At 43.1% G+C, this 27,718-nt stretch overlaps 1 protein-coding gene across 2 annotated transcripts in view; it reads left to right on the top strand.

The window, feature by feature from the left end:
• NSMCE2 (NSE2 (MMS21) homolog, SMC5-SMC6 complex SUMO ligase) overlaps window positions 1–27,718 on the top strand; it is a 127,237-nt gene that overhangs the window by 15,037 nt on the left and 84,482 nt on the right. For both annotated transcript variants that reach the window (XM_038173778.2, XM_038173779.2), the window contains one exon: window positions 14,072–14,178. In XM_038173778.2, the coding sequence (XP_038029706.1) occupies window positions 14,072–14,178 (107 nt within the window). The remainder of the gene's footprint in view (window positions 1–14,071; window positions 14,179–27,718) is intronic.

Below are 27,718 nucleotides of genomic sequence, written 5' to 3'. Positions count from 1 at the left end.
CACCAGTGTTATGTGGCATACTGACACTCTAGTGAAGAATGAAGGCTGTAATATGTACTGATTAAATTCCAAGAATTTAAATGGGAATGTTTGCTTCATCAGTCAGAGTTGCACACAAGACTTGCATTTTTCTTATGACTGCTGAGAGTGAGACCTATGAAAAATTCCTGCCTTTGGAGAGCAGGCAGAAGTTGTTTGTTTGAACCGTGGGTTTAGATTATTTTTCCTTACACATTTCAGAGATTTTTTGTTTCCCTTTTCCTCTGTCCCATTTTGTCTCAATAGGAACAAGGAGGACGTAATAGGATTATATGAAGGGTACAAACCAACTGAGATGGTCCCAGTCCGATTTTGCTGAGGCCTTGAGGCAAGGAACAGCTGTGCTCTCAGACTGGGGTTGTTGCTGTGTGGCCTTGGGGAAGTCATTCAAGCTTTGTTGGCATCAGTTTCCCTTCTTTAAAAAGAGATGTCAGGAGTGTTTTGAGCAGATGTATTAACATTTGAATATCACATACCCCTGTGTAGGTATTCGCCTCCGTTGTTGCTTGTGTCTTCTGTGCTTGTGGAAATTATGTTGTGAGGGTCTGGAAAGAATTTCAGCTCTCCGTAGTGGCGGTAGGTGGTTGGAAAAGGTAAGAGAGAGGTAGCCAGCAGAAATCATGTGTGCAGGGGAAAAACAGGCAGTGGAAACCAATAGCCTAGTGAAGATGTCAACTTCTCCTTTTGTGGATTAACGAGGTGTACCACGGCTCCAGTAAGTCATCTCCAATATTGCATCTCTGAAATATGCATAGCACACTGAGTGAAGATTTGCACTTAGATGAATTTTTTGAGTGGACCTTTTGGCTATGTCTGTAGGAGGATAGATTGACATTTTAATAATGGGTCAACAAATAATACAATGTGAAACTGCTGAAAACTGCTTATCAAAAGAAAATTTATCAGTGAAACCCACGGTCCAGCAAAAAGTCAGCCAAAGTGAAAGACAATCCGCTTTATCTCTGAATACTTAGTTCAACTCTCGTTGACAGAAAACCACATATCTTCTTTCTTCATTAGCTTTGTTTCAGTTTCCAGGCACTGGATTGTATGTCGTTCTCTGCTAATCAGAGCCCAACACGTTGAGAAATCTTCAGGATGGTGATGGTAGGTCACCAGCAAGTCACCTTTAACATCTCTTGCTCAAACTAGCCAAGTTAAGCAGCTTTAGCAAGTCTTGATGTAAGACGTGCTTTGCAGCCTTTGAGTAATTTGTGTTGCTCTTTCTTTGAAATACTGAAGGAGCTTACTGAAGAATGCAATTAGCAGGATTTAGTCTCATGCCCGTTGATCTAGAAAGAGTCCTTCCCCAAATTATACAGTATGTGCCATATAAAGATAAGGGCATAACTGCAAAGTTGTCAGCATACAATCAGCCCCCATTTTTATTTAAAAAAAATAAGACAAAACACAAACGTTCTTTAGATATTGAACAAGGGTCTGGCATTTATTGTGAACATCATAAAGCACAAATTTCTGTGTAGGGAATACAGGTAATCCATCATTGCTTGTGCTGTTGTCCCAGCCATGCTTTTAGGCATCGTTTTTTAGGCATCATTTATACTAAGTTAGTTCCCAAACTGTGAACTACATAGCAGTTACTATTAATGAGTGTCTTATGTCTTATTTTTGTTTTCAGGTTTCCATGTGTGTGTTAATGTACTTTTATGCCAATAAAACCGCTAAGAAAAGAGCCGTGAGCCGTTATATAGGAGGATGTGAGAAGGTAGGAGGTGACCCCAAGGACAGTGATCACCAGGAAGATATCACTTGCTAAGAGAGAAAGAATCAAAAGCAGGCTAGTAAAAAAAGAGCAGAGACGGGGGAACTGGTTGCAGAGGAAGAGAAGGGGAAAGGAGCAAGTGGTAAAGGAAAGTATAATGAAGGAGAAAAGAGGTAAGAAATAAGAAAGCCACAGCAAGAGGATTAACCAGGACAGTACATTGATTGTGCTCTAGATGATGAAAGATACTCAGATGCTTTCCGAACGATGTTTTCCATGGAAGCAACTTCGGTAGTTTCTACAAAGCTGTTACACTTTCGCAAAATGGGGAGAGTAGTCTGGCATGTAAGTTGAACGAGAGCTGGTTCACATGGCTGCAAATGAATCGCAGATCACAGAAGTGTTGGGGTTGGAAGGGACCTCAGTACCTCTTCTGGTCCAACCCCTGCTTGAGCAGGGACACCCTGACCAGGCGTCGCTTTTGGATGAGAGGGCATACGTGGTCTTTTGGATTAGTCACACACTGGGCTTGTTCAGGATATAGCAATGTGTGAAGCTCCTTGCTTTTTTGACATTATCAAAAAAAAAAAAATAAATGCTGTAGCGTTCTGAAATAGGCATATGCTGTAGCGCTCGATAGAAGGTGACAATCTCAAACTGCTCCATAAATTACACATAATGAACTTCCATATGAGAAAAGGCTTAACAAAAGGAGCCAGCTGGCTGAAGGAGAAGGTGGCAGATGAAAAGAACACAATTCAAAGAAGTGTTCACACATTAAGGAAGTATTTTAACAGGCTTTCCCCAGACTGTAAGTGGGAATGGAATTATACATTGCATGTAAATGTCAAGTGACAATAATATCTTGTGAGTTAAATCAACCTTGCAAACTCTTTCCTATTTTTCTTAAGCAGATGAATAAAGTTTAACTTGTGATTTCCTTACTAATCATCTTAGTAAGCAGTGGGTGAGTAGACTTTTTCTGTATGGGTAGATTAATGTGACATTTTCACAATACTATTTTTTTTAAAGTTTATTACTTGTGGGTGTGGATCTAATTCACAGCTGCTTTTTGAGTGAATTAGGTATGCCATCACTTATTGAAATTCTGTATTTTTTCAGTATTTTTAGATCCATCTTTTATCCGTACTTCGTTGGAGGTGTGTAGTTTGTCCCGATGTCTCAAGGTAGTCTCTTAATTAAAAATGAAGACTTCTTTTCCACTGAAGATACCTACTTCAGTGCACAGATTTGGCTCAGTCACTTTTACTGAAAGCCACATTAAAATTAGACAAAATTAAAAAGTTTACTAATATAAGGGGGGGGGGGAGAATTCTCTGAGCCAGTACATTTCAGCTACACAAATCTCAAGCACAGTGATATGGTTCTGGATTTAATTTATTTTATTAACACAATGTCTCATAGCTATGTGATACTTTTCCAGTTCAGTTTGAGTACTGAACAGAGGGAGCCTTCCTGTATCTGATTACAGAACATTTCCACACCCGGTCTCAATTTATATTCTCTTTTTTTTTTTTTCAAAACCACCCCTTTAAATGACACAAGGCCCCACAAAGTTCTTTCTTTTCTACTGTGGACAAAGATAACAGGGTTATCTAAAGACATGCTGAGAGATCATCTTCTGTAATGTACTTCAAGCTATGAAACAAATTCCTGCTTCCTCTCAAAATCATGAATATTTGTGCATGTGTGAGAGACCTGGGCAATATGGAATTGCATTGTTCTTTTTTTTTGCACAGAGATGTGCATTTTCTGTATGATAACAAAACAGCAACTTCTAATAGTAGGAGAAATTCTAGTCTGAAGTTTGTGGAAAATGAAATTCCAGCCATGGAAAGATTTAGCTTTGTCACTTACCAGTATGCAAGCAACAGAATGAACGCCACATACCAGCGATTCATGCCAAAAAGGGGGAGATCTGCCAATTCACAGAAGAGGTTTTATGCGAAGGAAGCCTGCAAGAGGCAGGATGAATTGCTGGTTTTCATTACGCCTGGAGTTTGTGACCAGACTTTGCCTTTGCCTCGTCTGTGTAAGAGGATTAGGTTGTGGGTGTGCTTTTTTTGTGTGTCTGTTTTTGTGTTTTTCTTTTCCAAGCCATATTGAGGAATTATGGGCTCTGGAAGTCCTGTCTGTGATACTGCTGCATGGTTAGCACTTCGAGAGCACCGTATCAATCTGTGATTCATGCTGAATTAGGTGTTTAGTGTGGGAGACATCACTTGACCTTCATTTACGTGAGGCTCTGGTTATCTGGGCTGCTATAGTCCAACCTTGTTTGCATCCTGTTATCAACAGAAACTAGAACATACCCAAGGCATGTGGAAGTATCTACATTTCCAAGAAAGAATTAACTTTGGAGAGGATACTAATTTATATTTTTCCAACCTTTAAAAGACAGAGCCATTTCTGATATGCTAACAGATTGATATTTATGATATTAAAACCAAACTTTTGTATTGTTAGCTATCTATTCCAAAACCAATTTCTCTCTAATTTATTCCAGTGCACATGTGGACCAGTGTCAGCACTGCTGTGAGATCCATCACTGCTCTGTCCGTAGTGGTACAGAACTTCAACTTGCCTGCCAGCCAAATTCATGTACAAATTTGAGCATAAAACTGGATAGTTGTTCTGCCCCGAGCTGCTTGCTGCTGCAGCTGGAGTACATGTAGTCCCCTGGCTAGTTAGCTGAGGACCAGTCCTGCTCTGTCTGGGGCCACTGCTTTTCTTCTCTGGCTTCTGAAGTCAGCAGAGACAGGGGTTGTCGAGGCAGATATAAAAAACCTTAGAATGGGAGACTGTGTGGGTTCAGAGGGGAAAAAAAAAGTTATGTTTGCAAGTCTCTAATCAAAATATTTGACATTTAAAAAGCAGACTTATTTTGGCGTTTCTCCTCCCCCAGCTGTTTCACTTTAGGTCAATAATGTTAAAATTTCAGTGCTGGAACAGCGTTTGGTGGTGTCTGCCTGCTGCTGCCGTTGGTTGGGGAAGACGAGCTTGGGTTCTGCGTTCCTTTTGTTTGGTAAAAGAACTATGGCCATTAAACCGAGCTGCAATAAGTCAGCGCTGGATTGCCTTGAAGTGAGGGCTTTCCTTTGTCTTACTTTCCCATTTGATATGTATTCAACTGCTTTAACTTGCACCAATGCAGTCTGCTGACTGGGGCTTTGCTTGCACGAGAAGGAGCAGCTCCGAGCCTCCATGGTGCCACGTGGAGCATGTCTAGTCGGCGCAATTAGATTTTGAAGCTGATGCATCAGCAGCAGACTCGAATATTATGGTAGCTGGAGCCCAGAACCAAGATAGTTGCATTTACTGAAACATTAGATCTGATTTAATGCGCTCTGATGAGGCCTCGTTGGCGTGGTCGCAGAGCTAGGCTGCCTCCAGTGCTCTACAGAGACATGATGTGTCTGAGAATTTTGAAGGACTTCGGTGAAAAAGGTTAATTTTCCTATCTTTGCTGTTTTTTTTTCCTCCTGTTTCCTCAAAAGTCAGTTTAAGATGGAGGAAATTCTCAGTAACTGCTGCATTTCGTTTGGTGAGGATGCAGTTTGAAGCTCTCAGATGAGAGCTGTAACAGATTCATTAGTGGAAGCAAAGTTTATTTTGTAAAGATCCTAATAGTGTTGTTTACTGGTAGATAATAAGAAATATACCTTATATTAGAGACAGACTTGCACTCCACCCTGAAGTATTTATTTTACACATGTTGATGAAATTTAAAGCAAGAGAAGAATCGGTTATTGACAACAGGAAGCATTAACTGGTAAAGAAAGGAGGGGATTATCTCTGTGGAACTTGTGGTGTGCACGCAGAAATCTTGTGTTCATACAGAAGACTGTGCTTCCTAAAAAACAAAAACCCAGCCTGCTGGAAATGAGCAACGTGATTTTGCTGGTATTCCTTTACGAGGGAGGTGATAGGTACAGGAGCTTAAGAACGTTTTATGGGAATTGGAAACTCTCATTAAAAGCCCTGGAATAAAAGACTTTAAGTAGCACTTTTAGAAAGTGCACTGAGGGATCAAAGAAAAGCAATTACAGCACCGTAAGGAGGATTTTCTGTTCCTGGTGAGGCAAGTATTTCATGCAGAGAAATTTTAGCCCCCTAAAATTCTGATCTTGCCAATGTCGGATCTCCAGAGGAGGACGAGGGCAGGAGGAGGACAGCAGGGCTCTGCGTTTAAGCCTTGCCCAGCTTCCCATCTCCAGGCAGGCTGGGTCAGCAGCAGCTCGGGGCCCTGAACCACGCTCTGTTGGGTGGTGCAGACATGCCCACGCCTCCACAGGCAAGGAGCTTGTTAGTCATAGGAAAATCCTTTCCCATTAAAATTATGAGTGAATGTTGTTTTCAGCCTCAATTTCGACGTATGTTGAAATCCACTGAGAAGAGAGGGTTGTATATATATATATATAAGAGAGGGTTGTATATATATATATATGTAGCTAGGAAAATAGGGGGATTTCAGAAATTACTGATTTCATGAGAGATTGAACTGAGATTCTGGTGTGGAGATAATGTATACATTGTGCTTGCTTAGAAAACACAGGTGTGGTGCTTTCACCTTGTTCTTGGTGAATAATTTGGCTTTGGATGTTATCCCCCCCCCCCCCCCCGCAATTCCACCCGGCTACGGTTTGCCACCCCCTCGAGTGGGCTGGTACGGCTGGTAACATACCTGCGCTTCAAATGCAGTTACTGGGACCATTGTTTGGGGGTTTCTTGTTGCTTTTGGGAGGACAATGCTATTTTTAGCTTGGATTATTTCAGTGATCCCATTTATAGTGTAATGGGGTGAAAAGTCATATGGTCCCAGCAGGGGAGGAAGGTGGAGGAGCAGCAAGGATGGGCGCTGTGACCTGTGGGACTGCATCTGTTGGTGAGGGAAAGGTACAGGAACCTTGGTATTTAATTGCTACTCGTCTGTCAAATTAATTTCTGTTTCTGTTCTTCTTGGGTCTGTGGATATGGATGGTTTTGAGGAATGATGATGTACTCCTTATTTGAACAGAGCACAGTATTCCCGAATGGACATCACCGTAATACCAGAAAACTGATATAGGATTGTGAAAGGGGAGAGCTTGACTTGCTCCTCCAAACCCTTGCATCTTGTAAACACTTTATGCTCCTTTCAGTGCTCCTGCCTACTAGTTAGACTTTGTTAACTTTAAGTTTCTGTCTTTCTGCAGAAACAAATAGGCGTTAGTTGGTTAAATAAAGATTAATGTCACCGTGTCCTTGTAATTTACTAAAGAGAGAATTACTGAACCATAGAACATTTCTAGTTGGAAGAGTCCCACAAGGATCATTGAGTCCAGCTCCTGGCTCCACACAGGACCACCCAAAAATAAGCCCATGTGTCTGAGAGCGTTGTCCAAACACTTCTTGAACTCCAGCAGCTCGGTGCTGTGACCACTGCCCTGGGGAGCCTGTCCCAGTGCCCAACCAGTCTTTGTGTTGAATAACATTTTATTTAGGATTTTATACAGCAAAACCTCTCAGCACACGTTGGAGTGTTTACAAAATCCAGCTCTCTGTGAGAACCCCGTTCGTTTCACTAGGGATCACCCCCGTGTCACCAAGTGTTTGGAGATGCTGCCCTTCCTTGCCATGCAGCCTGCTTGGAGACCGTGGCAGAAATATCTGGTGAGCTCTCAAGTCTGAACTGGGATCGTTCTGACTTTTAGCCTTCCCCTGATAGTCTTTAAGAAAAACAAGCATTGTAAGGAAGGATCTTTCAAAAGCGCTGCTGGCCTAGTTCTGCTGGCAGTGGAGTTTAAGGGAGTTTCATGTTGAGCAAAAGTTTCGTGATTACTTTGTTATAGAATAATATAGCAAGTTGTTTTCAAAAGCGCTTAGTAATACCGGGTACCTCCGCTGCTCCGTGCCCACTCTGAGATGACTCCTGTTTTCAGAACGTGTGCGACACCCACTCGCCGAAAATGCCGTCCCCTTGAATTGTTTCAGACTGGGCATTTGGAAAGCAGGCACCCTGCATCGTCCATTTGTCTTGAAGTTCGGACTCTGTCTACAATATGAAGCACTCGGGTTTCATTTCTATGGGATTGGCAAGAGCCTCCTGAGTCACTGAATCTTGTCTTCCCGTTTCGGACAGTCATAGCCTACAGGGAAATGGCTTGTAACACAAGAGGAGTTTTCTTGTCAGGAGCAGTTTGTAATCTAACAGCCAGTCTTGGCTCATCTTACTTTAAAAAAAAAATAAAATATAAGCATTGAGAACTGGATAATTGAATATTTTTTTAATTTCTTTTTCCTTTCAGTTGCTGTATAAAATAAATGTTTCAATGCAGACTGCAAACCACTGCCCTTTCCTCTGCAAAATAAAACCTCAGAAGACCTGACTCAGGTGGTGAAGCAAAATGTTTGACCTAAATCCAAGTATTGTAATGTGATCTGGATTTTTTTAAAAAACAAAAGCCAAAGAGAAATTAAGGTGAAGTTTTAAGGTGATAGTTTTGGTGGAGCCATGGGCATGGTCAGCTAACGGAGTTCTGCTGTGCTGCTTTGTCCCTGGCAGGTTCCAGTAGTCCTTTCTCCCACACTCATCTCTTTTCTTCCCCCTTTCTCTTTGCTAGAATATTGGAAACTCAGATTCAACTTCCCCCTTTCCTTGAGAGGACTTGCACTGGTATTTGTAGATGTGAACTCGCTTTCATCCAGAGTTTAGATACAAGGTTGTTGGTTACTGAGGAGTATCAGAATGGATGAGGTTGGAAGGCACCTCTGGAGGTCGTCTTCTCCAAACCCCTGCTCAAGAAGGGCCACCTACAGCTGGTTTCTCTTTCTGTCACTGATGCCATTTCACTTTGTAAGCCATACCTCATTTTCCCTAGAGTCCTGGTATCTAGGTGAAGGTGCAGGTCTGTAAAATCACTGTCGCACACTCAGCCTCTGTAACTCTGTACAAAAGCTTTCTGCGTGAGTGGAATGACTTCATTAGGAAACAGTGAAGGAAATCCAGCTCTAAACATGCTGCAACCCTGCTAAGGCATTTCCTGAGAAGTTGGAGGCGTCTTTAGGACTGGCTTCAGCTGTAAGTAGCTTCTGATCGTTGTATGGAAGGAAGTTTTGCAATTACTGCCCTGAGTTCCCTTTACTCCACCAATTGTCATTCCTCATATGGTTGTTGGCACTCTGATCAGCAATAATTGTTCTTCTCTTGCTAATTGCAGTGGTTAGTTCCGTATCCAGAGGGCTTCACTGCCATTTTGGGGCATTCCAGTTTCAACCATTTCTCTGGCTTTCACATGAAGACACCTGCATTCAGGAGATTCAATTCCAGGACACAAAACAGCTTTTTGCTGTTCCTTTGCATTACTTCTGATTCCTTTTTGCAGCCTAATAAATAAATGTGTTACAGATCAGGGGGATGAGGCTTAGGAAGAAATCTTCAGTGAGAGTTTTCTGAGGAGCTGTCCATATATCTGGAGGAGGAAAAGTGAAGGATTATCCTGAATGCTGGAGAAGCGATCAGCCTCCTGTTTAAGTTCCTGATGGTCTGTATGGGCTGAGTACCGTGACGAGGTTCAAGTACATCTGGACAGAGAAGGGAACTAACACTGTGTGGTTTCTTCTGTAGGTCTACCACCTTCAGTGAGCATCTAGACAGTAGGAGGACATCTTGCTACTGTCTTTTCCAAATGTTTTGTGTGAATTTATTCATAAAGATTCATGAAGATTCATAAAGCGTAGGCTGATAGCTTTATTTTTTATTTTTCCAGATGCGTTGTCCAACTTTAATTGCAAACAGGTTTGAGTTGACTAGAACTGGGGGCAAGGAGATGGGGCAGGGGGAGTCTGCACTTCTTTTTTTAATGTATTTGCTTAAAAAAAAAAAAAAAAGCCAACAAAAATGCTTAGCTGTATCCTGAATTGAGCATGCACATTCTCCCGCAGAAGATGGAACTAAATCCAGGAGCCCTGGAGCCTGTATTCCCCTGCTGTCAGCAGTAACTTGAAACCTGCTGGCCAAGTGTGTGTTTTTTCATGCTGCTGGTGCATACGGAGACAGCTGCCTACTACTGCTATTGCTGCTGGCTCGAGTGGCAGATGTTTGTGTTGCATCTGTTTTAAAAGTCTGAAATCCGCTGTCAAAATCTGTGGGCAACGATTTCCCATTCCTCTTTTGCCTCGTACAATGATGGAAAAAACAGCGCGTAGCCTGGAAATTAGGAGTAACCTAATATGTAGTGCAAGAGGTAGAACTCCCAGTGTCCTGTTTTGCTTAAAATTGGAAGCAACTCGTTTTCGTTAGCCAATAATAGGAAGATGTCAATGTTAATATTTATGTTAATCCACGCTGTCCGTGCTTAACTGTTCATTTTATGGACTGTTAGACTTGGAGGCTTGGAGCCCGCCTGTAATTTCATGATACTCCAGCCTACTTTTTGTTTCAGATAGTCTGCTGTGGAAGTGAATGATTATTTTAATCGGTACGCCTTGGCTGGAGGTCAGCTCTTACACCATAAATAAGCAAATAATGATGCGGTTAGTAACTTTTGCACAGAAAAAGAGAAAAATCCTTTTTTTTTTCAGTGAAAAATCTTTAGAAATTTGCTAACTTGTGGATGTATACTGGGAACCAAACACTAAATATGAACTCAGATGTTAGAAGGAAAGCATGTTTGGGGCAAAGGGGGCGCATTTTAGACGAGTGTTAATATAGAAAGTGTTAAAACAGAACTGATTTGACTATCCCATTACTTTAACTTCTGTTTTAGCACTTTGGGGTTCACGATATGTAACCCTGCCCTGATTGATGACAGTTTGAATCAGCAGTGAGGCACCTGAGCATGATCAATTTGATCTCGTATTAGAAATGAGAAATTGAACTCTTGCTGATCTCTTTGGGTAGTTTTGTTACTCAATTTGTAGGGAGACTTTTCAGAGTAGTCGCCCCGTTGCTATTATAAAGAGCGTTCATGGAGTCATGTGAGCTTGAATTCATTCTTACGAAGAGTGGGTATTCAGCTAGCCAAATTTAACAAGATGCACATGAGCCTTTGAAAATGAAAATTATGGCCTTGAACTGGGCTTTCTCTGAGTAAAAGATGTAACGTTGCAAAATGTGTAATCTCTGGGTGGTGAGGGTAAAGGCTTGTGGAGAAATGCTTACTAAACTCAACGTATTTAGCCTAGATAACAAGGAGACTGAACTACAGCATGCAACTTCAATGGTATTTTGTGGCAGTAGCTAAAAGCATATGCAGAGGGTTCGCAATGCATTCCTTAGATACGGATTAGAAACAAGATGAGGATAAATTTTGATTAGATAGCAGCGAGGCACCCATCCAGCACTCGCAGAGAGGCTGGTTTTGACGTCGAGCTGGGCTGTTGGCCTGCAGAGGGGAAGGTCTGAGTGCTTTGGAGAGCTGGCTGGAGTCTGGTCGGAGGGCACTCAGCAGATAACGCGGGCCCAGTCTGGTGGGAGAGGGAGAGTGCCTCGAGTCTTTCTCTTTCATGAACCTCCAGTGCCTTTCTCCAGGCTGAAATAAAGGTGGCGGTGGGGTTTGTGGAGTGGGTAACACACAGTGCCATTTCAATCTTCCAGAAGTCTGATGTTAGAAATAAATTTGGATTCCTCTTGTGATTATAGGGCAATTAAACTAGTGGGTTGATGGAATTTGGTGCAGGATGGTGATTAGGAAGGGCAGGTAAGTCTTTCTTCCCTAATTTCTTGTTCCCCAGTAAGGTGAGGTCAGCTGGGATGTGCTCATTAGTCTGTGGGGGTGTCTGTTGTACGGAAACATCGAAGCTTCTGGGATCCCTGCCTTGGTGAGCTGTAAAACTTCACATCCCCATACAGAAACCCACGGCTTCTCACCATGTGTGCTCAAGGTCTGCTCTGCTCCTTACCAGGGAGGGGCAGAAGTAATTTTAACTCACCAGGGGAAAGGAGAGTGTGGTGGGAGCGGAGGAGCCATGCACAGGAGGGCTATTGCCGTGTCTAAAGTAGGGCTGTGACAGTTTTGTAAAAGCCAATGGGATACCCTGTAATGTAAATTTTCTCTTAGGTCTCCTTTCGGAGTTGGGAGATGAGTGGAACAACGTGGGAGACCTCCTCTTAGCTCTCAGGAGCTCGAACTGCAGGTGGAAAATGAGCTCCAGGATCTGTCAGGGGGCACAAACAGGGGCTGGCCATCGCTGGCCTGTAGGCAGTCTTTCAGACCCATCTCTATTTCCATCCTGCCTTCAGGGGTGTGCTCTGGCTGTGTGTTAGGGTAGGACACATTCAGAGCTTTCACATTATATACAACATAACACAAAGAGCCTCGTGGGCACAGAAGCCCAGGGAGACAGCAGTGACTATCTCCGGGACTTAAACCAGGCAGGTGGATGGGAGGAACGGTCAGCACGTGAGGAATACGGGGCAGGATATAGTTAGAGATCCTGTCCCTCCTCCCTGAGCTGTTCCGGCTCGGTGTGCTTTATTTGAGCGCGCTTCCCCAGCGCAGTGGGATCAGATGAAGCGTTATTATTCCTGACCTAAAACTTTTTGTGAAGTCAGGACAGGTGGCGTTCATGCAGCTCTCTCGGTGTTCAACAATGCACTTCTCTTCCCCTAAAAAAAAAAAAAAAAAAATAGATTTAGGCCGCTGCAGTTTCTTTATGCCGTGGATGTGATTCATTTTGGCCAGGGGAGGAGAATGACAGTCACTTGCTGCACAAACCTTTCCTGTGATTCACGGAGTGCCGTTGGTGGCAGCCTCCAAGGAGGCGCTTCATTCACATGCTTCCTAGCAGGAAGGAACGAGCACGGTCACGGTTACCAGATAGGGCATGGAAACGGGGTGGGAGGGAAGGGAAAGGGGAGAAGGAAATGCTGATTATTCAGAAGAAAGATGCGGGGATGCCAAAACTGTCTGCGTTATTCATTCATCTGCTTAATGAAAAAAATGGACAGCCTGGATAGAATTACGGGAAACATCGTGACTGTAGTTGCCGTGTTCACAAAATAGTATGGCTTATTATGGACCTTTTGGGGGTAAATGTGTCTTAGGACTTTTCCTTCTGTCTCCTGGATCCATCGGTGTGGTGTGCGGCTCCTCCCTGGGTGATGCGTTTCAGCAACAACTCCAGGTTCTGCTCGTACACCACGCACAGAGCTGTATGGTAGCGCTGTGCAGAGAGGGATGTTGGTGCTCCAGCACACTCACACGGTTAGCAACTTGAGAAGTGTGCTGCCTTGCCAAATAGGAAAGCATTTTCCTGTATTCACACACACACACAAAAAGCAGCTATACAGTGATTTTCCTCCTTAAAATATCACAACTTAAGGGCGCTTCCACTGCTTGTAAAGGAGAACCCTCCGTTAAATGACTGCCCCCAAAATAATGCTGCGTGACAACCTGGGGGCTCTTTCACACCTTCAGCTGTTTTTTCTGTACCTGGAAACTGCAGAGTGGGAATAAAAGGGAGAGGGAGAAGTAGAAACTTGTTTCCTAGCACCTTAATTTCCCGAATGGGTTAGGGGTTGTGGCTGGCTGTCCTCCCACAGGTGGCAGCATTTGGTGCGGTGCGTGCCCCTGTGGCAGGAGTTACTGCTGCCGCCTGTTCAGCCCTGCAGCACCCAGGGAGAGCCCTCACCCAGCTGAGGAGATGCACAGCAGGTCAGAATGGGAAAGCAGAGGTGTAGGTAGAGATGAAAGGGGTGAAATTAGGAGCAGTGCGGCAGAGAATGAAAGTGGATGTGAATTACTAAGCACGTGGCCTTTATTCATTGATTTTTCACTGGCAATTAAAACGTTACTGTCTGATTCACCAATACTGTTCAGTTTTCCATTGCTTCCTGGGTTATAAACTGCTGGCTCTGTTTTGATTTTGCACTAGCTGTGTTTATTGGGGACAAAGGGGTCTGGTTATAGCTGTGGACTATACTGTACTGAGAGGGCATTTCAGTTTCTTCTGAGTACTTCTGAGGCAATGTGATGAGTCATGAAATATAACTTTTGCAGAAAATATCCTGATTGCCTAATGACTAGGTGCTGGTAGATGCAATTACACACACTCTCTCTTGTTCACATGAAACCAGGGAAGTGTCCTTCTGAGTAAGATGTTTGTTCAAGTTACCCAAGAAATGTCAGGGTTTACAGTTGCAAAATAGGAAGGAGGTATATGTTTGAGGAGCTTGAAAACACCTGCTGTGCCTTACAGATGTTGTAAGAAATTCACATTAATGCCTGTCTTCATATCTGTAAAGCAGAAACGCTGCCTGAGACTAACACAGCTGATCATCCCTGTACGAAATATTTTGTTTTGCAGATGATGCGGAGGATGTTAACAGTATGGAGGAAGTCATGTTAGAATACGCTGCAATGGACAGAGAACTTAATCACTATATGGAAGCAATCGAAGAAACAGTAAATCAGGTAAACTGTCACCTTCTGTTAGTTACAAAAACATGTCCTTATCTAAACACCACCTTTTAGTAGATGCAAATGTTACATTATAAAAACAGAATTTGGGAAAAATAGATCATCAAACGGTATGAAATACCAAAGTTGCCAGGACAACAATTAATTTTTCTTCCTGCATGCAGCATGATCCAGTTCCTAATTGCACGTTTGTCTGTTACTGCTTTCCCCAAAACTCTTGCACCAGTCAGAGTACGGGCCGAGCAGTGCTTTGGGAACATGTGAGGATCATGTAGTTAGGTCACCGGCATCTCGGATGGTACTGGTTTCACGTGCAGTGGGAGACAGGAACTGTGTAAGGAGCGGGGCAGCTGATTTCAGGCATAAACGAGTGGTTGTGGTAGGAGAGGAACTAGTGAAACCTGGTTTCCAGTGTCTTTCAGCCCACATGGATTTGCTGATCCTTAATAAAGGCCTTCCCATGCTGTGCCTGTGCCCCTCACCGCCCGCCCAGCCCCAGGGGTGCCTTGTCCAGTCCACCAGGCCCCTGCTGCTGCTTCACCTCGCCAACAGCTCTGGGTTGTGGCCTCCAGCCCTCACCAGTACTGCCCGGCCAGCGGCAAGCAGGGCATCAAAAACGTGGATGCAATGGCAGATCCATGCATTGAGAGAATCAGTTTCAGTGCTGGCTACTCGATGGCTTCATTTTCATCAAGGGAGGTTCCAATGGACATCAGGAACAATGATGTTAACGTGAGGGTGGCCCAGCACTGGAGCAGGCTTCCTGGAGAGGTGGGTATGCCCCGTGCCTGCTAGTGTGCAAGAGGCATTGGGATAATGCCCTCATAAATATGCTTTGGTTTTTGGTTAGTGCTGAAGAGGTCAGGCAGTGGGACTAGGTCTTTGAAGGTCCCTTCCAATCGATTCCATCGCATCCCATTCTGTCCCATTTCATCCCATCATACTCAGAGAACTCAACTTTAAAAGTAACCTATTTTTTGGTAGCTGCAAATAGACTTTCAAGCATCAATTCTGTAGGAATTTCTCTAGAGGAAGCAAATGCATGTCCCTGATTTCCCTTCAAGGTATAAAATCTGTGTTTCAAGGTACGAAGGCGTTAGAGCATTTCAGCTATTTTTTTTTTTGTTTTGCTATTTTTAAAACAAAGGAGAGGAAGCGATGCATTTTTGCACTAGCTCTATTCTGAGAAGTTCTGACAGGTTTTCTTTTAGTGAGTTTTAAAAATCATCCTGAGTCAGATGCTCAGCTGAAAAATCTTCATCCAGATAATTAAATATTGCATGTTTAAAAGGAGCTGGAGACTGTCCGCATCAGCAAATGTTGGACAGTATATTCAGTGTACCCCATGCAGTATTTAAACATGCATTCAATGGACATGTCACCATCATTGCAGAACTGGTAGTTTACATTTCTCAGAAATGGGACAGGTCAGAACTTTTTCCTTTTCTTTGGTATATTCAGGTTTTTTAAAGCTTTCCTAATAAAGAGTAAGGTAGTGCTCACATCATCGCTGATTAATGGTGTATACCTGGACTTCAGTGACACATGGTAGGTTTATATTTTGATTATAAGCTATTAACTAAATGGTGTGTTATTATTGTAATAATATCATAGGAATTTCAAGTAATTTTCAACATTCATTCTTTTCTTTCATTATTCCTGTGTATCAGCAAAACACTTTCTTCATATTTTAGGAGTATAAAGAGGAAGTCTGTGCCTTAGCTAGCAAAGCGCTCAAATCCTGTTTACTTCAGTTGCCTTTACTCATGATCTTTAGGTTAAGCATAGGCTTAACTGTTTGTTGAAGCAAAGGCAATTTTGTGGGCTTAGGTAGGGCAGTGATACAGTCATGATTTTTGGACGGGCTTCAGCAGCATCTGTTGTGTGCACACCTATGCTTGTGTGTAAAGAAAGCAAGTATTGGAAGCTTTTTTTTTTTTTTTTTTTTTTACCCCTCCCTAATTTAACTTGTTTAGATTGTGTCAGACTCCTCCTTGCTTTGCTGAAACAAGCTCCTTCCCTGTGCTTTCATTCCTAAGACTTTAAAAACGCAGCTCCAAGATGTTGAGCACATTTAAGGGTTTGTGTGGATTATCAAGTCAGTAATGACTAATTTATTAGCCCCAAGCCATGCTTCTCCTATCTTTTTTTTCCCTACCTCACTCTAGGGAATTTTCTGTACTTTCCACTGCCTGCATTCTGAGCAAACCTTTCAGAATAAGAGAAAGAAATGCATATAGGGTTCTGCAGTAGAACAAAGATGTGAATTGTTCCCTAAAAACTAACAGCTCAAGCTTTGTTCTGGAGGGTAGCTGCACGCCGTGCCTCCAGAACTGCACAGCGGATCTCCAGTTACCTGTCAGAGATCAGCTTCAAATCTGCTTCTGGGAAACAAAGACACTGTTGCTGAATTTAGGGCTGCACCTGGAGGTAGCTGTAGCAAGGCTTGGGTTTAAAATAGCCTCGACCGGCTTGCTCCCTGGCTCCATCTGAATTCCTTGCCTGAGGGCTTTCCCTGGGAAGCTGCAGCAGGTCACTCAATTTCACAAGTAGACTGGGTTTTGTCTGCTGTATTAACAGTGTTTATCTCAAGCTGGACAACACATTTTATCCGATTATTTTGTCAGGTTTTCTGCTGTCATTTTTTCTGACCTGTGTGTATTTTTTTTTTTTTCAGACAGCAGTGAATCTGAAAGTAGGTTGTATGCTGTGTTCAGCCTCCTAATCACCTGCTTGTAGTCCATGTCCAGCTGGGAACTAGCAAGATAAGGAGGATGGCATCAGTTAAAATTCCTGATTTATGGTTTTATTATGTGTATGTTTAAATGACTCGCAGAAAGATACCGTACAAAAGAAGTATGTACTGTAAATAACGAGTAACTAGTACGAGATGCAGTTACGTGTTCTTAAACGTGGAGTTTTTATTGGTTTGGGCTGCAGTGGATGGAATGCAGAAGGTGGAAATTATCGGCATCGCCTTCTGGTTGAATCAGCAGCCTGTTGAGTAAGAAGTGAGCAATTCAATCACAGTGGTTCCAACAATAGGCTGTGAGAAACCCTTTGACTGTGGAAACTCCCTGTGCCACTGGATTTTCTTGTAACTGTGGAATGACTGGACTGCTACTGCTGCTGCCTTCTTGAGTTTTTTTTAGTGAGTATTTTCAAAATAACTTAGCCAATGTTGTGGCCCTTTCCATGCAATGTCAGGGCAACACTCATATTTTTTTAATGTAGCAACAGCACCAGAGGACTGACGGAGCTGCAGTACCTCTTGCTGACTTCATACATCAGAGTGGCCCAAGCGATGGGGACCCAGGCTGGCAGGGCCAGCTCACGTGTCCCCTACGGTGGGAGCGCTCTCGAGTGGCCAGAGTGCCAGCATATTGTGCCTGCTCTGTCTCCTACTTTGCTTTCTAGATTAGAAAGGGTGTTGGCCAAGGATTCTGATTGCTTTCTCTTCTTTTCAAGCATGTAGCTTTTTGGGGGGCTGTAAGGACTGGGGTAAATTTTCTGAAGTCCCCAGGCTTCTCTAAATAAAGTGAATCACAAGATACTCTAGCTCTATCTAGAGAACAAGGAAGACATACCTAGTACTCCTAATACTGCATTATTCCTGCCTTTCTTTTCTTCTCCTGCATCCCCACGTCTCATCTCTCCACTAAATTTGTCAAGGAAAGAGGATCTGGCCTTTTTTTTTTTCTTTTTTCCCTCCAAATTAGAGAAGCGTTGAGTTTGGTAGTGGCACACTGGCAAAGGTGACTTGGTGCTTCCTGCTGTAAGTTACTGCTTTGCCAAGTAGAGATTGATCTTGCTTGCATCCTGTCTTCCTTTTGCTAAGTCTGAGCACTGTGAGGAAGCATGAAATCTAAGCCTGAGTGATGTGGAAGAACAGCATAGGAGTTGGGTTTAAGAAGAGTTTTTAGCATCATATGAAAGAATGGCTGAGAGCTGGAAGAGGCAGACGGAAAGGTAAAGGGCATGGGCTCGGGACATTGGGAATTCACAGAGATATACAGAAAGGAGGCTGCTTGAAAGAGTACTCTGAAAATGAAGCTGTTAAGCTGGAAGAAATAGGTGGGAGTAGTAGAACTTCTCTTGTTGCTTGGGTTTTATCCCTGCCCCAGCTTTCCCATGCTGTTTCAGGTGAGTGATTTATAGCAACGTGTCAGTGGCTGCTCTTGTCTTCTGTGTTTCCTGATTGTCCTGCACAGAAACAAGTGCTTGAGCTCAGCTTGTAAATGAAATGAATAGTAATTATAATCTGAACACATGAAGTGGAATTTAACACGTTCTTCATTGTTTTTTGTCTATAAAAGTACATACAATTGGCATAGGTGTGCATCTTGCATGGGAGTTGAAGTCTGGTTCACTCAGCCCTGTGTGCTGTTACCTTCTGTCAAGTGCTGAGTCTTCCCTTGACAGCAATGAGGGATGCCCCCGTGTTCCTTAAACAAAACCAGTTTTGTCTCTACAAAATATACAAGAATACTCATATTTATTTTATATTTGTGGTAATAGTTCCTTTTTATTTATAAAATAAATATAAAAACTATTTATTTCTGGTGATAGCTCATTGCAGGGGCAGTAGGGGGATGTTTGTTAGCTTTGTCAGTAACGTAGAGCAGATTAATTAGTATTGAGGTCTGTTATCTTCCTGGCCAAGTGTATAGTTTTTAATCCTGCTGAGGAATAATTCCTTTCAGTGCAGTTTGTAACTGACCTAAGCAGCATTGCAGGAAAGGAAAGAATCCTCTTTAAAACTCAGGAAAGTCCAGGGGCTATGTTTGACTCACAAACGGTTTAGAAGGATTCCAGCTTCTGGACTTAGCACATAATGCTCTCCTGACTTGGGCAATCCTCCTCAGCCTGAGAAAAATGAAAGGGACTTGCAGATAACATCTTTGTTACCCAGGCTCTGCCAGTGTAGCTGTGCTGGCACTGAATCCTGCTGGAGAAGGCTCTGCCACTATATCCAAGTCGTGCCTTTTGACCAAGCAAACGAAGCCAACAAAACACTTTGAGGAGTGGTGGCTGCACCTGCAGCACGGGTTTTGAAGGAACAGCAAGGTCAGCCAGGGGATGTGGTGCCACCTGGCCCCCGTGATCCTCGGTGGCACAGCTGTGGCAGCAGAGCTAACGTGGTGACCACGTCCAGTTTGTGTAGCTGGCCCTGAGATTAGTGTCATCAGTGACCCTGCTGCCTATTAAGAGACAGGGCAGGGCCTCAAAATCAGGTTGTCACTTGGTCTTCTAAGGGCTGAGTACTGGGAAGACCACGAATCCCTCAGGATTGTTGTTTTTCAGTTGGTTCAGGACTCTGCCAGCGCACGGTGATTGGCACTGGGACACCCCTTATGGTGCTGTCATTGAAACCATTTTTGACATGAAGCTTCCTAAGGCCTTACTGGGCTTGAGAGAGGCTCAAGAAACAGCCTGGTTTGGTGCAGATGCTTTCTTAATGAGCACTTTGCTCTTCTTTTTCTTCTTGCTACACTGTCATGACAGCATGTTTTAGGGCAAAATCCACCAGTGATATCTGTATCTGTAACTGTGACCTTTACTGTTCCAGCTAACTTCAGAGCACTGGCTCTGTTTGATACATGCAAGGTATTGGTGTTTCTTGATCCTGAAACTTTGCATGCCAGTCAGGACAATTCTGAGACCTTCATTTCCTCCAATAAGCCCTCTGCTACACAGAAGCTGCTCAGGAGTATGTCTTTGAAGTCTGCTACCATGAAAGTGGCTTTAGTGAAGTTGATAAATCATTTCTTGGGCTGGTAGGAAAAGTAGAAAGAGCTCTTGTAGTCTTTCACTGCACTTATTCTGACTCTGTAATTGTAGAAGCCAGTGAATCTATCTCGAAGTTCACATATAGTGTGCTGAAGTGCCCCATCAGCAGCAACATTCAGTCCCCTGGTGAAAGACACCATATGGGTGCAGTGTTTTCTCTCCCACCAAATAGCAAATAGATTTCTGGAGAACTTGCTTCATATTTAAACTTCTTGTTAACACTGGGTACCTCCATGGCCATTATTTTGGTACCGTGGATGCTAGTTGAAATTGCTCGTTATGTCTTGGTTCATGTGCTATTCACCAATGAAGCCACTTCAGACCAATAATTCATCTTACAGAATAAGCAAAATACAGACATTGGGTCAAATCCTTATCACCACTCATGCAGGACATTAGAGGAAAATAATATGACTGTAATTGTGCTTTTGCAGAGGTATAATGCCATAGGGCTTGCTAAAACTTTTGCAGGCAGACTCAATTCTTGCATTTTCTGGCTTTGGAGTTCTTTAACTTTTTAAAGTTTGTTCTTTGCAATTCCTTTGACATAGTTTATTGTAACAGTGTAATGCTTGCTTTGTCCTACTGTAGTCCCCAAACTGCAATTCAAACAGTGGTGCTCTGTTGCAGTCATGTACTGCGTTTGCTGCGGAAACTGGGACAAGGATGCATTTCAACACATTTCTAACATTTACTTTCTAATATTTACTTTACCTTTTGTGTCTGTCTCTGTGTTGGGCTAAGCATTTGATGAAAGCTGGTTTTTTATTATTATTATTTTTTGTTTTTCCCAGAATTAGTAATCCATGTGTATAGTTCATTACAATAATCACAGAGTGGTTTGGGTTGGAAGAGACCTTAAAGATCACCCAGTTCCAACCCCCTGCTATGGGCAGAGATGCCACCCACTAGATCAGGTTGCCCAGGACCCCATCCAACATGACCTTGAGCACCTCCAGAGAGGGTTCATATGTTAGAGTCCACACTTAATAACCTGCAGTAAAAATACTTTTCTAGTGAGCGGTATTTAAAGCAGTAGGAGTAGTGTTCTTTGATTTATGTGGGTTATATAGCACATCTTCAGTAGTGTCTCCGAGCGTCTCGCAGCAAGCATAAAAACGTGTCCTACTTTTTGGATACTAGACCCTGGAAGCCCTTGCACACACGCATAGGTTTGTTTGACTTCACTGTGATTATTTGCATTTGTCAAGCTAAATGTTTTCCTAAATATTTGCAGTGTCAACTCTGTAGCTGCTGAAATGTCTCTCGGCCTGTGAGGGTAGAGGTGAGGCAGCAGGGGCCACAGCTGGTGAGCAGAGCGAGGGTTTGAGGGGAAAGAAGTATGCTGGACCTGGGACGGATGGAAACGGGACCTCTGTAAGTGGGGTGGGAGCAGGGAGAGTATTTAGAACAAACCTGCAAAATAAATCCTCAGGATTCAGTCTTAATATGAAAGTCGCATTGGTTGTGCTGGGCAGCAGAGCTGCCCAATAGGTGGGAAACCAGCCTGGGATGAAGGAAGGAGCGGGAACTGTTCTCAGGTCTGTGAAGCGCTTCTGTGGTTGACCCTTACAAATTGTTTTGCCCCGAGCCGTGGGCTACGGTCCCGTGTTCATCAATACCGCTGGTGTGCCGTGCCGAATCACCCGGTAGCACGTCCAAATAAGCCAGATCACACGATATCACCCTCCCGCTGGCTGCGAGCCACCTGCAGAAGGGCAGACGCTACCTGCTGGAGCATCACCCGGTGCAAAATTAGAATTGGCAGAGTGGGTTGCACTTCATCAGTGCGTCATGCAGCTGTGGTGCTTTTGATCTTGTGCTAGACATACTGAAACTGAATTTACTATCTGGTGCAACCACGATCCCCGTTTCCACATCTGTGAAATGTGAACAGCATCCCGTATCTCTGTCTGTAAAAGAGATTATTTTTCTTTTCTATCTGAAGCTTTCAAAGCAATTTGAATTCTGCTTCGTTATGATTTTATTTGAATGCTCGGGTAATTGGCAGCCTGAACTGTTTCTGGAATTCCAGGTCACAGCAGAGAGCAACCAAAAGGCTCTGTGGTTTGGATCCCTGCTTTTCTAGGCAATGGCTGCGTTTCAGAGTCAACACGAGTTAATTCTGTCTGGCTTAGCTTAGCCTAGAGCAGGGAGATAAAAATATGAAATGTAGGTGTTGAGGTGGATGGGCAGTGCAAAGTAAAAGGCCATCTTCATCTCAAATCATGGGTATTTTTTTGTTGTTGATGATGAAACTCATTACTGGAAACACTGGAGCTGGGGCTTCACTGGACCAGTAGTGAAAATAGCCTTTCCAATTAACCGCCTCATCTGGAAAGCTCCTGCTGACAGTCCAAGGATTTAAACGCTGGGGCCAGGCTTGGGGGGAGTGCTAAAGGCTGAGTGATTCTCAGCAGCGGGGGTTTTGACTTGCAATTAATTTCTCCTGTTAATTGAACACACCCAGTTTGATCGGTGTCTTTGGGGAGATCATTTTGGAGTGCTTTCCGTACCATGTCTCTCTCCAAATGTTCGGTATTGTTTTAATTAGTGTAATTGTTTCCAGAGATTATATGTGTATGTTTGGTATTTCCATATTCCTCCCCCAAAAGTTTAAATGTTAGGCCACTCGTTTAAACACGTGTTCTTTCTCCTGGTGTGTTTTTCCCCACCTTATCAATAAAAGCATTGAGCTCCACAGATTTTCCCTCTGCATAATTCCTAGCAGCTTTATAATAAATCACAGATAAAATGCTGCTTACAGCATTAACTGGATCATGTTTTATTTATTTTTTTTGATTGTTTGGCTGCTACTACTGAATACACTGCATTCTTGTGACTTCATGACATGCATTGATCTGAGTGCCCATCTTTTACTGAATTACACACTTAGGGCCTTTGCTAAAATGGGCACAACTGAAGGTTTGTGGAGCATTTCTCGGTTTTCTTTTTTCACATTGGGAGTTTAAGAGCAGCTTTTTGATGTTTCTTTTATTTCACTGCCCTAAATAATGGATCACTCAGGATTTTCAGCACTCGCAGGTAACCTGTTCTGCAGATGTGGAATTGTCTTTCCTTCTCACCTTTCTCATTGCTCCTGCTGATGGGAGGCAGTGCTTTGATTTAAAAAAAAAAAAAAAAAAAGTAGCGTGCCTTCTTTGTGGTTGTGGTTTGCTGCAGTATGCAACTCTGCCTATTTTAATGCCTCTTAAAATTAATAAATGTATACATTTCTGCTTAAAAGCACATACTCATTTAATCATCTTTCCAACTTGAGATAGAGGATTCAAAAAAAAGACCTAAATCCTGCCAGAAATCAATACCAGCTGTCATGGTATCTCCCAAATGCAGTCCCGCTGTTGATAACCTGCTGTGAGTTACAAACACTGTGCTCGATAATAAAGCTTGGCAAACTGAACCAATTTCTGGGCTCTCGGATATTTAACCGAGCTAAGTGCACGACCCGACCGAGCTGATTTAACCAGCTGAAGCATTTCATTTACCCCCAGACTTGTGTGTTTAAGTCTTTTAAAAGACTTAAAGCATGTGCATCAATATACTCAAATCTTCCTTGCAAAGTGTATTGTTCGTGTTAATGGGCTCACACACATGCACCTGATAAATTCCCCAAAAGCAGAGAAATTAAATCTCGGTGATGTTGCTACTTTTAACTCAGGCTTTTTTGGAAACGTTTGTGCCTTGCTGCCTTGCCACTGCTGCTGTAGGAACATTTCTCAGCGTTTGTTCCACTAGATGCTCATCCTTTGTTGAAAGCTGTTGCTGTGCTATTTTTTCCCCAGCAGTCTGGTGTGTGGGGAAAGGAGAGTAAAGTAAGGGCCTGGATGCAAAGGCACGATGACGAGGGTTTCTGGAGAGATGGCAGCTTCTGCAGGGCAGTCTGGCAGGGTGTGGTTTTGTGGTGTGTGGTAATTGCTGTAATGAAGTGTGGGCTGTGGATGAAATGTTTCTCCACAGATATTTTTATGCTTACTTGGAGGTGATCAAGGGATACAGGTAAAGGCTGGGCTGTGCCAGAGGCAGTACGGTTCGGTTCAATACAATCTTGCAGTGAAATGGGGTGTTTATGGATTCAGCTATGAAAATCCCCACCGTACCCATTTATCGTAAAACAACCCTGGCTTCCTCCACTCCAGGCTGCTAAACCCCACGAACTGCTGCAGTCACAGCCCTCATCACCACCTCTTTCCTCAGGAATCACAGAGTCATCGAGGCTGTAAAGACCTTCAGGACCATCAAGTCCAACCATCAGCCTGACCTACCAAGTCCCGTTGCTAAACCACGTCCCTAAGTGCCACGTCCACAGGTCTCTTAAATACCTCCAGGGAAGGGGACTCCACTGTGTCACTGAGCAGCCCCTTCTAATGCTTAATTACCCTCCGTATGAAGAAATTCTTCCTGATACCTAATATAAGCCTCCCCGGTGCAACTTGAGACCGTTTCCTCATATCTTATCATGTGTCACCTGAGAGAGGAGACCAACACCCTCCTGGCTGCTGCCTCCTTTCAGGTAGAGCCATGAGGTCTCCCCTCAGCCTCCTCTTCTCCAGATTAAACAACTCCAATTCCCTCAGCAACTCCAAATAAGTCTTATTTTCTGGTCCCTTCACCAGCTTTGTTACACTTCTCTGAACGTGTTCCAGCAACACAATATCCTTCTTGTAGGGAGGGGCCCAAAGCTGAGCACAATATTCAAGCTGCAGCCTCAGCAGTGGTGCATACAAGGCTGTACTTCTCTCTCCCTGCTTCCCTTCCTACAGCCCTAGGATTTAGAATCCCTTTATTTGTGCTCTTTTGACCAAAACCAGAGTTGGCTGTTGTTAGTTTGATGGCATTCACTTGGAAAAGACTTACAGAAACATTGGCTTTTCCCCCATCCACAGCAGTGCATGGTATCTCTGTCCTGAGGACAGCTTGTCATCCTCCCTAATCTACCAGTTAAGTTTACATACACATATATAGGGCCTCCTTCTTCGGTCAGGCTTAAAAATGTACATCTCAAGAAATGTCATTAACCAGCTTTGTATGTACAGCATAGAAAACTACAGTTGAAATGTGTCTTACAGCTCCAAATGACCCATTTCAAAAACCCCCAAACTGACACCCAAACTCATTCAACTTTAGATTAGTTCTTTCCATTGCTTATACGTCTGTTAATTTGTTAATAGAGCAATGTTTGTGTTTTTTTATGATAAGGAGAAACTCCAACTGAAGCAAAAAGCACCTCTGAAGGATCATAGGCGTGGCTTTACTTCTGTTCAAGGAGAAACTGTCAATTCATTCAGATAAGAGGTGACTAAAATAGCTGTGAGTACAGTCATGGATGGAAAAGAAATGCTTATTCACAATGTGTCACATAAAACCAAAGAGCCCTTTAGTGAAATTATCCAGCAGCAAGTGTTAAACCAGCAAAAGGAAGTAAGGTTTTATATAGTGAATGATTAAATTGTGGAATTAATTGCCACGGGATGTTATGGAGACCAGAAGTAATAACTGGTTCAAAAAGCTGCTAGACAAATTCGTGGAAGAAAAACTCCTTGATGACTGTTGGACATAAAGATACAAACACAGTCAGTGTCTTGGGAAATCGCTAAACTGCAGGCTGATAGAAGTAGGGAAAGTATATGGTGGGGAGCAGGGGAATAGCTTTTTATTTGGCACTCTAGTTATACTCCAGAATTTTGCTTCTGCCACTGTCAAAGATGAAAATATGCTAGATCCATCCCTGGTCTGATGCAGTTCTTGCATCTTCATGCAACAGAAATCAAACTACACAGAAAACATAGACTCTACAAGCACTACTGTATCCTGAAATCTATGTTGATTGCCTACTTAGCTTTAGAGGTATAACATTTACACTCTGTTTCAAACCTATTTTGTAATATAGTTCTATCTAAAAACTGCCTTTCACCTCCATAATTTTAATATATGGAAAGTCTTCAAGGTATCTAGTAATTTATCTCTGTGTTCTTGCTCTTATACTTGATGTAAAAAAAATCAGTAAATGAACATCTCCTGCTTTGGGCATTGTTACATAATTGAAAAATTCTTAATCTCAAAGCTCACTTCAAATCTGTATCATATAAAACCACACAAACCATTTAATAATTAGGTACCAGCAGATAAAATCCTCCTTGAAGTTAGCAGAGCTACACCCACTTGGACCAAAGAAGAGAGAAGTCTTCAGCTAGATCCTTGTCATGCAGCCAGTTTTCTCCCTTAATGCCCAAGAAAAACTTAATAACTTGTTCTAAATAACAAATCAAGCATGTAACATTGATGAGAGGAGGTGAGCTGCAGCTCTGGGTGTCTGACGGGGCCCTTTCTTATAAATTTGATGAAATTCCAACTTAAGCACCTGCTCTGATCTCAAGCACATCAAATGGGATGAAGTGCTTTCTTGGGCAGTTACGGTCCATACAGTGGAGGTTTTCTACTTATTTGAATAGATGAGAAACTGAAAGTTTTAAGAACGGTTCTTGAGATTCTTGGATCACTAAACAAAAAAAAAAAGTCTTTTATAGCCCATCCAGCAGTGCTATAAACTAGAAAGGTCCAACTGGGGTTGTATATATTATCAACAAAGTTTTGGTATGGGTTGCTTATTACAGGGTCAATAAATAAGAGACCAGGAAGCATGTGTTATTATTTCTTTTTTTAATAGAAACACTTTAGTTGATAGCACTGTCAGAAAAAAAAAAATATGATTTTACACTTTTTCATTTGCAGGGGAAAGCTTGGGTCCAGCATTTTGTAACTCTTTGTCAGGTAATTTTTACCTCTTCCCAAACTCCAGTTTTGCCATGCCCCTCTTGAACTGAGGAGCTCAAAACTGGGTGCAGCATTCCAGCAGCCTCCTAACCCATGCTTTGTGGGGGGGGATAGTAACTTCCCTGCTCCTGCTGGCCACGCTGCTGCCAGTACTGCTGCTGCTGTCCTACAGACAAGAAGACTGCTGAGGGTGCGTTGTTTCAGCAGCCAGGTTGGTCATGAAGTTATTGAACATTTTCAGCCCGACTGTTCCCCACTAAAGTATTCCGCTAGGTGCAGGCCACCGATTAGATGTCAAACTAGTGTTTACCATCAGCCCGGCTGTCCCAGTAATTTCCAACCTACCGACCAGAGCGTTTGATTACATCCACCGCCCTGCCCATGCCTGCACAGCGGGTCATTTCATCCCGTAAGGCAATCGTGTTGATCAAGCGTGAGCTGCCCTTTGTGTGTCCACCTTGGTTATTGCTGATTGCCTTTTTGTTCCCTGCACGTTCGGAAGCGAGTTCCAGCAGGATGTGGTCCCTAATCTTTCCAGGGGCTGAGGTGAAGCCAACCTTGTACTTACCCGAGTCCTTTCTCGTGCCCTTTTTAAAGACAGGCGTAGTACTGGCCTTTCACCAGTTGTCACGGACCTGCTCTCTTGGTTGTGCTTTTTTGTAGGTGCAGGTGTCTTGGAGTCATGTCAGCTCTTTCATCACTTTCAGGTGAATCTTGTCTGGCATCATGGTTTTGAACACATCCAGCTACTATTTAACTCATTCCTAACTTGTCTTCTATAACTTATTCCTTGCCAAACAATCCTGGTACAGCTGGAAATCTTGGAGTAATCATTACCCATGAAGATTTAGGCAAAAATGTACTGAATGCTTCAGCCTTTTCCATCCCAACAGCCACTAGGTTGTCTCCCCTGTTCAGTAGCAACCCCACATTTCCTCTGAACATACAGAAA

Source organism: Anas platyrhynchos, chromosome 2 (assembly GCF_047663525.1).
Source record: "Anas platyrhynchos isolate ZD024472 breed Pekin duck chromosome 2, IASCAAS_PekinDuck_T2T, whole genome shotgun sequence".
Lineage (NCBI taxonomy): Eukaryota > Metazoa > Chordata > Aves > Anseriformes > Anatidae > Anas > Anas platyrhynchos.
The sequence above is the reverse complement of the archived record's forward strand: the minus strand, read 5'-3'. Positions and strand labels throughout refer to the sequence as shown.